The sequence below is a fragment of the Cherax quadricarinatus genome, chromosome 80 (assembly GCF_038502225.1).
Source record: "Cherax quadricarinatus isolate ZL_2023a chromosome 80, ASM3850222v1, whole genome shotgun sequence".
NCBI lineage: Eukaryota > Metazoa > Arthropoda > Malacostraca > Decapoda > Parastacidae > Cherax > Cherax quadricarinatus.
In genome coordinates this window covers 10,700,251-10,714,440 of record NC_091371.1, presented here as the reverse complement: position 1 = coordinate 10,714,440, position 14,190 = coordinate 10,700,251, and the positions used below count along the sequence as shown (strand labels likewise).

General features: G+C 41.6%; 1 protein-coding gene and 1 long non-coding RNA gene across 2 annotated transcripts in view; one reads left to right on the top strand and one right to left on the bottom strand.

Moving 5' to 3' along the window:
• Nucleotides 1–7,765, top strand: part of LOC138855075 (uncharacterized) — a 39,371-nt gene extending 31,606 nt beyond the window's left edge. Inside the window, exons 2-3 of the long non-coding RNA XR_011394230.1 lie at nt 2,379–2,591; nt 7,627–7,765. This is a non-coding gene — a long non-coding RNA (uncharacterized lncRNA). The remainder of the gene's footprint in view (nt 1–2,378; nt 2,592–7,626) is intronic.
• Nucleotides 2,694–14,190, bottom strand: part of LOC128702390 (acetyl-coenzyme A synthetase 2-like, mitochondrial) — a 60,341-nt gene continuing 48,844 nt past the window's right edge. The window contains exons 6-12 of the mRNA XM_053796633.2: nt 13,573–13,725; nt 11,482–11,629; nt 10,581–10,811; nt 9,549–9,819; nt 8,350–8,446; nt 7,613–7,798; nt 2,694–7,138 (exon numbers count right to left, since the gene is read on the bottom strand). Coding sequence (XP_053652608.2) covers nt 6,974–7,138; nt 7,613–7,798; nt 8,350–8,446; nt 9,549–9,819; nt 10,581–10,811; nt 11,482–11,629; nt 13,573–13,725 — 1,251 coding nt within the window. The 3' untranslated portion in view covers nt 2,694–6,973. The remainder of the gene's footprint in view (nt 7,139–7,612; nt 7,799–8,349; nt 8,447–9,548; nt 9,820–10,580; nt 10,812–11,481; nt 11,630–13,572; nt 13,726–14,190) is intronic.

Genomic DNA, 14,190 nt, shown 5'->3' with positions numbered 1-14,190 from the left:
AGTCCATCAATCTTGAATAGAATACGGCATACGTGCTGAGAAGGAGCTTATAAACCGTTGGCAGGAGAGGTGCAGCAGTCATAGGTCGTGTAACATTTGTTCAATGTTGAAGTAGGTCGTGCCCAAGAATTAGGCAAGCGAAGAATTCCCAAGTATTAAGATCCCAAGAAGTTGCAGTGTCTGACAGGTTTGTAGATGAATGGTTCAGAGAACCGACATGTTGATAAATTAGACACATGTGCAACTCTTGGGTATCTTTATTGAAACGTTTCCTCAATAAAGATACCCAAGAGTTGCACATGTGTCTAATTTATTCATGTTCTCAAGTCTGTCCCACGATCGCCTTAGCTGCTGGCTCTATTTCTACGACTAAGAACACTCCTTTCCAGCGCTATTCTTCGTCTGTCCCGTCTTTCCTGCTCATCCCATTGGGATCTTACCTATACTTTTCCGTTCGATCGTTCGATTAGTACTAAAATATTATAATAGTCCTTTCATAGTATAGTTACCCTTGCAGTTATGCCAAGAGTTATCGTTTTCTATAATAGACAATGTCAAAGAAAACGAAACAATATATTATGCCTAACTAATCGTAATCTTACATTTGACAGATTATTATTATAATCAATGAGAAGCACTAAACCCGTAGGATTTTACAGCGCCTGTGGGGGGATGTGGAAGGTATTCAGGCTTAATTCGGGGAACTGGAGCACAGATCCAATTCCATAGATCAAGAGCCCCTCACCAGCATCAAGGAACCTTCTTTTAGGAGTATATTGACAGATAAGCTCAGAGATAAATAACAAAAAGGCACAATACCGTGACTGGAACGATACACAAATAACCCGCACATAAAAGAGAGAAGCTTACGACGACGTTTCGGTCCGACTTGGACCATTGACAAAGTCACAGTGTGACTTTGTCAATGGTCCAAGTCGGACCGAAACGTCGTCGTAAGCTTCTCTATTTTATAAGCTCAGAGAGACAGGGGAAGGAATCAGTACATCTATTCTAGGGTGCCATGGCTCGGTTGGCAACGCTCTCGCTTCACACAGTGTCCGTGGTTTAATCCCCGGCATGGGCTGAAACACTGGGTATGTTTCCCTACACCTAGCGGTACGTAGGTACCTCGATGTTAGTAAGTTTAGTTAGGTGCAGATATACATAGGTACAGTTATCATACATAGTTTATCATATGTATATTACATAGAATAACCCCAAACAAGTCAGGACAAAGTGACTTATTTAAACTGGGTTGCTTGTAAACAATGAACTCGACCTTGCTAGGAATCGAACCTGGAATCTTCTGATCCGTAGTCAGATTCGTTATCCATTGCGCCACAAGGTCTGTTGTGGGTGGCATCCTGGGGCACAAAAAAAAATGTATTTATTTCTACAAGTACATGTACAAGGTATACAGATCATAGCTGACATCACTGACATACTATTATATAGAAAGCCTTTTGTTATGCAGAGCATTTTGGGAAAGTTAGTTTAATTTTGTCCCCAGGATGCGACTCACACCAGTCGACTAGCACCCAGGTACCTACTTACTGCTAGGTGAACAGTAACAGCAGGTGTCTTTAGGAAACCCGTTCTGTTTCCATCCGTACCGGGGATCGAACCACGGACCTTAGTGTATGGGCTGAGTGCTCGACCAACCGAGCCAAAGTAGAGGATAACTCTAATTCCTTGGATCAAGAGTACTTCAACATCGAGGCACGTCCCCCTGAAAGGTCCACTAGTTACAAACAGTTAACAACTGACAACAGTAATCTCTATTTTATCAAAATTTACATTAACTTCCAAATTTATTACAAACAAGACAGTCCCCCTGGTGAAGTACTGACTTTCTTAGGTAATGTTTGTCAGGAAACAGGACAAGTGTTTCCTGACGCGGGATTTAGTCATATGATGATCCACAGCTGGAGTCTTTGGCCATCTGACCGAGACCTTCCACTGGTTTACCTCTCCACCTCCTCTAAAAAATATGGTTACAACCATATCACAGTAATATAACCCTTAGTTCTACTGTCTTCAAGTTATGTCCTAGAATTTGTATTGATAAAGCCACTGGATGGCGAAACGTCTACAATAAAGATACCCAGATGTTGCACATGTGTCTTAATCTCATCTTGTCGGTATTGTATACCATTCGTACGTAATATAACCCTCCCCAGGTTAGAAATCAAAACAAATCCTATCTTCGTAAGGTAATGGAGAACAATTTATTCTGCAAGAAATGTACAAGTGATACTGCTGTACGACCCTTGTAGGTTTAGCGCTTCCTTTTGATTATAATAATAACACACATGTTAAACTACACTAAAAAAAAATCCAGCAAAAATCCTTTAATATAATGTCTTCTAATGTTTCAGAGTGTACTGGTGCACTGCAACACACGAGGATAACGTCTGTCCAATATATTGATGTACAGGAGAAAGTGGAAGAACAGCTGTCTTTGTGAGGTGTTCAGTCCCATGGCCTCGATTGAAGGTGGTCAGTCAAATAGCTTAAAACAAAGGCGTGGGGATGCAGACTTGTATACCTGATCCAGAGGTGAGGTGCAGGAGTTGGAGACGGCATCAAAGGTGAGTGGGACCCACTAGTTTAAGCAGATCATGCCAAACAGTTTAGTACTGCCTGTGTGCAGCATTTTATTGATGTAGAGAAAGGATAAGGATAGTCCATACTCGGGTATTATCAAATATAGTTATTTCTCTAATTTACATCAAAAGCAACACTACAAACCATGGAACGGGTGGGGTTTCAACCCATGGTGAATAAGTCCAAAAACTAAAAGTATGTTTTTATTTAAGTTTTCATACATAAAAATATTTTTTTACAATGGTCGTGAGGATACATACATATGTTATGGGCAGATAAGAAATGCGTTGTGCAGATTTAACCTCGGATAACCCAGTAAAGTCAATGTGACTAATTTCCAATGGGGAAGACACTAACCTCGTGTATATTTCAACTGCTAAAATACGAAATCCAGCATACATTTAAGTGTATATACATACAGATACAGTGTATATACACAGATGCATAGTGTATATACACAGATGCACAGTGTATATACACACAGATGCACACAGTGTATGTACACACAGATGCACACAGTGTATATACACACAGATGCACACAGTGTATATACACACAGATGCACACAGTGTATATACACACAGATGCACACAGTGTATATACACACAGATGCACACAGTGTATATACACACAGATGCACACAGTGTATATACACACAGATGCATACAGTGTATATACACACAGATGCATACAGTGTATATACACACAGATGCACACAGTGTATACACACAGATGCACACAGTGTATATACACACAGATGCACACAGTGTATATACACACAGATGCATACAGTGTTGATGCACACAGTGTATATACACACAGATGCACACAGTGTATGTACACACAGATGCACACAGTGTATATACACACAGATTCACAGTGTATATACACACATGCACACAGTGTATATACACACAGATGCACACAGTGTATATACACACAGATGCACACAGTGTATATACACACAGATGCACACAGTGTATATACACACAGATGCACACAGTGTATATACACACAGATGCACACAGTGTATATACACACAGATGCACACAGTGTATATACACACAGATGCACACAGTGTATATACACACAGATGCACACAGTGTATATACACACAGATGCACACAGTGTATATACACACAGATGCACACAGTGTATATACACACAGATGCACAGTGTATATACACACAGTGTATATACACACAGATGCACACAGTGTATATACACACAGTGTATATACACACAGATGCACACAGTGTTGATGCACACAGTGTATATACACACAGATGTACACAGTGTATATGCACACAGTGTATATACACACAGATGCACACAGTGTATATATACAAAGATCCGCACACTTAGTGTTTATAAAGGAAGTTCCACACTTACGTCTGCATCAGGTTTGTTAACTTCATGAAGATCATCATAATGAAAGAACAATTACCAGGATATGACCAAAAATATCTTGCTTAACCTTGCCAAACAAAAGCAGTTTTACATTTAAGATAGTGTAACAGCACCGTATATGCAGTACAAGCGTTCATTGTTCCAGCGTCTAGCTGTGTACAGCTTTAACAAGTCCCAGTAAAACTACACAGAATGAAATGTCACAATAAGCGCTTCTTCTGTTATGTTGTCGTTTTTTCCATGTATCCAGTAGCACTAATGTGTAGACACAACATACACATATTTTCAAACACTGTGGACGGATGCTACCTTCACATTATGTACACATCTTCCCCGTGACATCCTAAGAGGTCAACAGCAGTGAATTTAGAAGAACTGCTGGTGGCCTGGTGGTTAACGCTCTCGCTTCACACGGTGAGGGCCTGGGTTCGATTCCTAGCCAGAGTAGAAACATTGGACGTGTTTCTTTCCACCTGTTGTCTATGTTCCCCATCAGTAAAATGGGTACCTGGGTGTTAGTCGACTGGTGTGGGTCGCATCCTGGGACACTGACCTAAGGAAGCCTAGTCACAGACCGGGCCGCGGGGGCGTTGACCCCCGGAACTCTCTCCAGATAAACTCCAGATCCACCATACACTATATATTAACAGATTTTACATAATATACAAATTCTTGTGGAACTAACACTCGGTATACCGGATATTACTATTAGACTCGTGTACGGTGATTATTGAGTGACGAAGGTAAATTACAGGATAGTGGTGGTGTGTTGAGCCTCGTGGTTTTTCTGCCCCGCGTAATCTTCTCGTAATTACACCGGTAATTAGTGTTCAGTGACCTGGTATATAGTGGGTGGAGTAAGTTGGGGTTGTGGGTCATTATGGTGAAGGTCGTGTTCATGTAGGTTTGCCAGGACGGGTCCTGGCCCGGGTCTTATCCATGTGGTGACCCGACAGTGGCTCCCAAAGGGGTGTCGGAGTTTGTACAAGTGATGTAGTGCATACAGCCCTATGGCAAGGGCACGGTGAGCATTCGTGTCAAGTGGAGTACCGTTTACTGCCCTATGGCGGGGGCAGCCCTATGACAAGGGCACGGTGAGTCTTCAGGTCAAATTATTTTGAGCATGTGCCCGTGTAGTGGGTGAGATTACGTAGGTGGGCATTTTAAGTGTTAGTGACGTTACTGATGTAGGACAGGTACACAGTTGTTACAGTCGCGTTACTGGTGTAGGACAGGTAGAAAGCCTAGGTGTTACCTTGACAAAGAAACTGTGGAATGTTAGAGGGTGAGAGCCATATTTCGACATTAACGAAATATTTGAGCAATGCTTTAAATATTAAGATAAACACCTTGAGTCAGTGAATGTAGACGATTCACTTACACGGAATATATGGATCTCTAAGTAGACCTAGAAGAATAAGCTGTGTTTGTTCTGTTAGTGGGCATGTTAGTTCTGCAAGTGGGTAAACAATCACTGTGGAAGATACTCTGGGTAAACATTCACTGTGGAAGATACTCTGGGTAAACAATCACTGTGGAAGATACTCTGGGTAAACAATCACTGTGGAAGATACTCTGGGTAAACATTCACTGTGGAAGATACTCTGGGTAAACATTCACTGTGGAAGATACTCTGGGTAAACATTCACTGTGGAAGATACTCTGGGTAAACATTCACTGTGGAAGATACTCTGGGTAAACATTCACTGTGGAAGATACTCTGGGTAAACAATCACTGTGGAAGATACTCTGGGTAAACATTCACTGTGGAAGATACTCTGGGTAAACATTCACTGTGGAAGATACTCTGGGTAAACAATCACTGTGGAAGATACTCTGGGTAAACATTCACTGTGGAAGATACTCTGGGTAAACATTCACTGTGGAAGATACTCTGGGTAAACATTCACTGTGGAAGATACTCTGGGTAAACATTCACTGTGGAAGTTACTCTGGGTAAACATTCACTGTGGAAGATACTCTGGGTAAACATTCACTGTGGAAGTTACTCTGGGTAAACATTCACTGTGGAAGTTACTCTGGGTAAACATTCACTGTGGAAGTTACTCTGGGTAAACATTCACTGTGGAAGTTACTCTGGGTAAACATTCACTGTGGAAGTTACTCTGGGTAAACATTCACTGTGGAAGATACTCTGGGTAAACATTCACTGTGGAAGATACTCTGGGTAAACATTCACTGTGGAAGTTACTCTGGGTAAACATTCACTGTGGAAGTTACTCTGGGTAAACATTCACTGTGGAAGTTACTCTGGGTAAACATTCACTGTGGAAGTTACTCTGGGTAAGCATTCACTGTGGAAGTTACTCTGGGTAAACATTCACTGTGGAAGTTACTCTGGGTAAGCATTCACTGTGGAAGTTACTCTGGGTAAACATTCACTGTGGAAGTTACTCTGGGTAAGCATTCACTGTGGAAGATACTCTGGGTAAACATTCACTGTGGAAGTTACTCTGGGTAAGCATTCACTGTGGAAGTTACTCTGGGTAAACATTCACTGTGGAAGTTACTCTGGGTAAACATTCACTGTGGAAGTTACTCTGGGTAAGCATTCACTGTGGAAGTTACTCTGGGTAAACATTCACTGTGGAAGTTACTCTGGGTAAACATTCACTGTGGAAGTTACTCTGGGTAAACATTCACTGTGGAAGATACTCTGGGTAAACAATCACTGTGGAAGATACTCGGGGTAAACATTCACTGTGGAAGTTACTCTGGGTAAACATTCACTGTGGAAGTTACTCTGGGTAAACATTCACTGTGGAAGATACTCGGGGTAAACATTCACTGTGGAAGTTACTCTGGGTAAACATTCACTGTGGAAGTTACTCTGGGTAAACATTCACTGTGGAAGATACTCTGGGTAAACAATCACTGTGGAAGTTACTCTGGGTAAACAATCACTGTGGAAGTTACTCTGGGTAAACGGGTTGTATCATTTTGCATGTTGTGTATTATAAATGTTTACAATAGTTTGTACGATGGTGGGGTCAGCCAGGGTGGATATGTCACCCAGTTCGTCAGGCTGCCCAGCTGCTACTTTTCTAAGTATTCTTCTCAGGATTTTACCAGAGCGAGTCTTGGGCAGTCCAGGACACACCTGTCATGTCAAAGAAAAAAAAAAGATTAGTGGTGAAATAACAGGGACACAAATTTCAACTTAGAAATAGCTTTTATTATAAAGCTAGTTTTACTAGCATTCTCTCTAACTAGTATTGACTAAGCCTTGCTGATGGGAAATTATCATGCATGGAACAATGTTAATTGCATCTATGGAAAAAATATTTATTGTACTCTGGTCCTGGACCGGGCCGCGGGGGCGTTGATCCCTCGAAATACCCTCCAGGTATACTCCAGGTAGACTCAATAAAAATAAGTCACAAGTATCCCAACACAATTGATAATTTTTGCACTTGTCTAAGCAAAACACACAGTGTAACTAGTTAGTGTTCCAGGTAGGACCGTAAGGTCGTCTTAAGTTTCGTTCTATGTACGGGTTATTTGTGTATTGTTCCAGTCACGGTATTGTGCCTTTTAATTTGTTTAACGTTAAACATGTGTTCAGTTCACTCACCATTATCTCGTCAGGCACGGCGTATCCTGCAATCTGTGACCGCACCAGCTTCTTCAAGTCTGCCACAATATTCTCCTGACTGGATTCCAGTTCCTCCTTGAGTACAATGAAGGCGAACACAGCTTCTCCCTTCACTGGATGAGGGAAGCCAACCACAGCCGTCTCAGACACCTCCGGATGCTCCGTCTGTACTCGCCACGGCCAGCAACCCGAGTCATGAGTACATAGTGACATTAGTGATATCATTATATTGTAACATGGGGAGGAAGAAATGGTAACAGCATCTGGGGAAAATGAGGTAATCAGATTTGATCTGATGTAGGAAAGGGTAGCTTCAATTCCTTGGATTAAGAGCCCTTTATTTGCTGTCACAGTGAAGAACATTAATTTTTTTAATTCAGATATTTTTTAAATCTTCTATTCGCAAGGTGTCTTGGTGCAAATGATGATCATTTGATCCAAGTAACTGGACTTATAATATCTTCCATACCCCAGGTGTTCTGTAAACCAAATACGTTTCACTCATGCAGTGGGTGAAACATCAACAAAGGATTAAGTTACACTTCATTTGTCTCTCTTTTACCATGGAATCAAGACACTAGAGGTGGTCACCATGGAATCAAGACACTAGAGGTGGTCACCATGGAAGACACAAGAGGTGGTGGTGATGATGATGACAGCCAAGATACCAAAGGTGATCTCCATAGAAACTAAGACAAAACACCAGAGATAATCACCATAGCGTCTTCAACTTCAGCGGTGCCCAGGCGATGACCCGTCACGTTGATAACATCGTCCATGCGACCTGTAATGTGATAGAAACCTTCCTCGTCCCTGGAAACACATTTAATTCTGTTATGTCCCTAAAACTCAATGTATAAACACTCAAAAAATTACAAAGATATAACATAATGGGTTCAGGAACTAGACCTCAATATTACAATGGTCTACAAATTTTGATCCATTTTGTGCTTTGGAGAAAAAAAAATGGATTAAATGAATGACCATAATAATAGGCTGGCTAAAGGAAACTGTATGATATTTTTAAATTATGCATTGTGGGTTTGGATCAAGAGCCTTTTAGCAACCGGCCTGAGTCCATATCTTCATAAATACAGCCGATCTTGAATTTTATGCATCACAATCTTATCCAGTGACCCAAGATTAGTAAAAAATGACTAGTTTTATTTCCGAAGCGATGTTGTACACCAGTGTAATGAAATGAAGCGGTAAATCCGTATGGAGCATCTGCTTTAAGGAGAGGCAGAGGGTAGACTCTTCGTTTGGTAAACTCACACTAAGGGATACTCCAGTAGCCAAGAAACAGTTGCAAACTATTAATTTCGAGCAAAATTTGGAATTGCAAGAGTTGTAGGTAATGTGATCTAAACAAAACATGAAGCAATTGTTGCTAAGGTCAGAGAAATTTGTTCATATTTTCATTATTTTTACAAGTACATAATCATGTAAAATATGATAATAGTATTGCTGACGAAATTTATATTTGATTAGATATACCTCGACGGTAGTGAAAACTTACAAAGATAATTATAACACGAAGGTCTGTGGTAACTTTACGACTCTGTTAATTTTGCTGGACACAGAACAAACATGGTTCTTCTTCCATGGAAGTGTAATAGTAAATACAATAGCTAGTGTCGATTTTAATTTGAAGTTTATACCGTTGCAGAATATATTGGTTATTTCCGTTAAGTTGTTTGTAGGCGGCACAGAGATATAATCGACTTGTGTGAGAGCAAATTCTTTATCTAGTGTATTAATTCCATCACGTATTCGAAGGCCAATATGATTCAGAATTTATACAATTTATTTATATACAGACTGCCTCGCTATTCAGGAATCTGGCTACGATTACCATTTTTTTTCATTGAGTTATAATGCTTCTGAATGAACACCATGACACCCACCACCTCACCTGTAGGCGCCATCACCGCTGAAATAGTGGCCGGGGAAGGGCGCGAAGTATGTGTCTATGAAGCGCTTGTGGTCGCCATAGATGGTGCGGGAGATACCTGGCCAGATGGATCCCAAGCAGAGAGCACCATCCACACGTTTCCCCTCCACCACCTTGCCAGATGGATCACACAGCACTGGCAGTACCCCGAACATTGGGCGCATGGGCATCCCTGCGTTGATGTGGGCACCAGGTGCAGAGGGACGAGGACTGATCATGATACCCCCAGTCTCTGTTCAAAAGAAATTAATCAGTATTCGTCATTAATGAAGAGTGTATTCAGGAGGAGGCCTCCTGGTGGATACACCTGCTGGGGCCACTCCTAATTCCTGTCGTTTATTGCAAGCTCTTGAAAAAGTGTTGTCTGCAACACGAAAGGACTAGAGCTATCATTCAACTCCCCCCCGTGGACTGAAATTAAGTTGTAAAGAACAAATGTTAATAAATAAGAATGGTGGACAGGGAGGCGAACCGCGAATAAACAGAATGTAGAGCGTCGGACTGTCAATCTACAGGCCGCGGTTCGCCTCCCTGTCCACAATTCTGTTTATTTATTGACAGTTGTTCTTTACAACTTAATTTCAATCCACAGGGAGAAGTTGAATGATAGTTCTGGTCCTTTCGGAACAAGTGGTACTGATCAATAACAACACTGGTTGTTTTGGCCCGCCTCATGGTGAGAGAAAACGCATGACGCTTTAGACCACTATACCATTGTTAAAGATTGTGTGGTCTAGTGGTCTAAAGCGTCATGCATTTTCTGTCACCATGAGGCCGGCCAAAACAGCATGGGTTCGACTCTTGGCTAGTGCAGTGTTGTTATTGATATAATGTGTGTGTAACTTATTAATTATAAGGTAACACACATTCCTTCTTAATTTCTGATAGAGTAACGTTTAACTTGCATCCTCTTTTGATACATTATCACAACTTGCCACAACCCACCTGTATGTTGCCACTATTAATACTCTCTTCTCTGCCACCAGGACCCACCTGTCTGCCACCAGGTGTCTGTGAGATCACAGCGACCATCGCCCACCACACCATGAAACCAGTGCCATGCTTCCTGGTTGAGAGGTTCCCCGACACAACCCAGGACCCGCAGGGAGGAGCGGTCATGGCGCAGCACCCAGTCGTCACCGTAGCGCAGCAGGAGGCGCAGTGCAGTTGGTGCACAGTAGAAGTGCGTCAGACCAAGCCGAGAGACAGTCTCCCAATACCGACCTTCGATAAACATAATTACGTCAATAAATGGCTCAGACTCGTATGGGAAATAGGTAAACAGAATTTAAGATTAAAATTGATGCAGGAGTGATACAGACCCATGGAAAGTAAGATAACCAAAGGGAAGAGCTCCAGTTCCCCTAGAATCGGGAGCTTTTCTCCGGCATCAAGGCTTTCAACACGCCACACTTTCCCTAGCTCCAAGCAACACTTGACCTGGCAGGGACAGTTCCAGAATTTGTATACAGGTGGAGCATAGAGGTGGTTGTCTAGTCGAAAGAGCTGTCTAGGAAACTTATCTTGAAGCACAATTAATTTGATTTAGTGGGGCTGATAGTTACCATCATTCAGTGTGAGGCAAGGTTATCAGTGTGGTGCCTAAAGGGTCAGTGCCACGGGGCAGGGAACAACGGGACACCTGGATGATCAGGTTAGTGAAACCTGGCTATAGGCAAAGCAGTACACATCTGTCTTAAGGCAACACCGCACAGGTGAGCTCAGAGACAGGTGTTCACAAACTAGTAATGTTAATCATTCGCCAGAGACCAAAACACCTGTGGCTAAAACTAAGTATCAGTTGGTCGAATAGATCTAAGTATATACATATATAATATATGCATAATATACACGTATATAGATGGATCTTGATAGGTGGTAGTGGTTTACCTACCTGGATCAGGGTAGGTGGGAGTGCTCTCGTAGAGGAGAGTGGTGGCACCGTTTGCCAGGGGACCGTACACAACATAGGAGTGGCCAGTGATCCAGCCGATGTCAGCCACACAGCCGAAGATATCACCGTCTCGGTAGTCGAACACGTGCTGTGTTAGGGACACAGGTACATCAAAAACAGTACTGGATGTGTTTCGCTTGGTGTGCGATTCGGGAAAGGTATTCCATAAGCCATAACCCCATATTCCATAAAGTTAGGCAAGTGAACACAGATGCAACTAATGCGATATTTTATTGTGGCAACGTTTCGCTCTCCAGGAGCCTTATCAAGCCTAAACGGCTTGATAAAGCTCCTGGAGAGCGAAACGCTGACACAATAAAATGGCACATTAGTTGCATCTGTGTCCATTTGCTTAACAGTTTGTCGGTAATTCTATTAGCCACACACCATAAGCCCAGCCCCCTCTACTTCAATGATCCGAGAAAGGTATCCCCACATCCCATAATCTCAACCCTCTCTACCTTGGTACAAAATGAAGCATAATTATGTAAGAGAAATAAAAACCAGTGTTGACGATATTGAAGACAGAGGAGACAGTCACTGCATGGGAACCCAGTTTCATTAATAATGGCAAATTTACATTTACGTGATTCCAGTCTGATGGTATGAAAACTTCTGAAGGTATAAACGAAAACCTTGGAAGGTAGATAAAAAAATATTCAGGCATTTGCATGAAAGTATCCCATGGGGGGGATATCTAACCATCTTAAGCTACAGTATCTTACAAACCACGATACGGGTGGGGATCGAACTCACGGCTAGCAAGTCGTAAAACTTACGAGCTGACCTGAAGTTTTACAACTATCTTTCAATACTGAAATTTATCTTACGCTTCAAGTAAACTACTTACCCATTAGTTTTGATTATAATACAGTAAACGATTATAAGCTGCAGTATGCTACAGTAACTTGTGTTACGCTACAATAAACTCGTACAAGCCAATGGTGTTTCAAAATGATGGATCCGATTTGAGTATATATTACTTTGAAATTAGGTTCCAATTTGAAACACTCAGTAATAATCTTACCTCCTCACGCGTCCAGCTTCCAGTCCAAAGCTACGCTACAATAAACTATCGTACAAGCCAATGGTGTTTCAAAATGATGGACCCGATTTGAGTATATATTACTTTGAAATTAGGTTCCAATTTGAAACACTCAGTAATAATCTTACCTCCTCACGCGTCCAGCTTCCAGTCCAAAGCAGCGATAAAAGATAAATTTACTTAACTTAGAAAAGACCTAATGGTGGAACTTTTCAGAATTAATTTTTTTTTGTAATTTAAGTTCTGGCTTCGCCGTGATTCTTACACTTCCCGTAGGGAATAAAAAAACAATTGGTTTCAGGCTTTGTATATACTCTGACGATGTGTACATATGTAGGTATGTAGGAGAAATATGTTGATTCGTGAGCAGCGTTATGGCCCTTGAGAACTTACCGCTTAATTTTGATTCTAATAATTTTAATTTATGGAGTAAATTATTTTGTGGTTTGAGATTTTTTTTTCGCAAATTCTTACCCAATAAAAGTTCCAAAAGAATTTTTTTTTTAATCGTATCTTTTATTAGTTGTTAAAGTTTGAAGTTGGTCTACTGAAGGAGAAAAAGTCACAATACCGTGACTGCAACAATACACAAATAACCCGCATATGAGAGAAACTGACCATGACGTTTCGGTCGTCACAAGTTTCTCCTGTTTATTGGGTTATTTGTGTATCAATCTGCTACTTTATTTAGTCATTACCTACATCAAATATCAAACTGAATATTCAACAGTAAAGTCAACTTTCGGTTTGTGATAAATTCCTCGATGTCCGTAACTTGTGTTTCATGCAATAAGATCACCGTAAACAGATACCAAAAACAGTGAAAAAGCGGTGAACTTCCAAGCGCTTTAATGATTTCTCACATTATCAAGGAACTGTGATAATGTGAGAAATCACAGACTCTTGGAAGTACACTATTTTTTCACAGTGGTTGTTTTGCAATCTGTCTTTTTTTTTTTTCGTATTGTGGGGCGAGAGCTGCTGACCTTGTGTGTGACGGAGGCGTAGAGGAGGTAACCTGCAGTAGTATGAGCCACACCCTTGGGAGACCCAGTGCTGCCGGAGGTGTACAGCAGGAAGAGCAGGTCCTCAGCGTTCTGGACGGCTGGGGGACACTCCGTGGAGGCGCTGCTCAACACCTGCAGAAGGAACGACATATAGCAATTCCTCAGTGATCAGACAGATACGCCGTCGTAAGCGTCCTACGTACGGGTCATTTGTGTTATGTACTCAGATTTTGTTTTACAATAGTGCTCTGCTACCGTGTTTTGAATGATAGTTGTATTGTATGCGGCTACTTTATTCTGTAGGAGTTACAGTGGGGACATTTTTTAGGCACAGTTAAATTTACAGGTCCTACCTCAGTTCATTTCACAGCAAAACTCTATTAAAAGTATATTAAGACCTCCCTGTGATGCGACCCACGATAGTCTGCTAACACCCAGGTGGGGAGAGAGGCAGCAAGGAGCGTTCTCACCCGTGCCGAGGATTGAACCACGGACCCTCAGTATGTGAGCTGAGGGTACTACCAACCGAGCCACGGGTTTAGTGCTTTAATGTGAAATAATATTAACAACAACTAGCTATGTTTTATGTCCCATTCC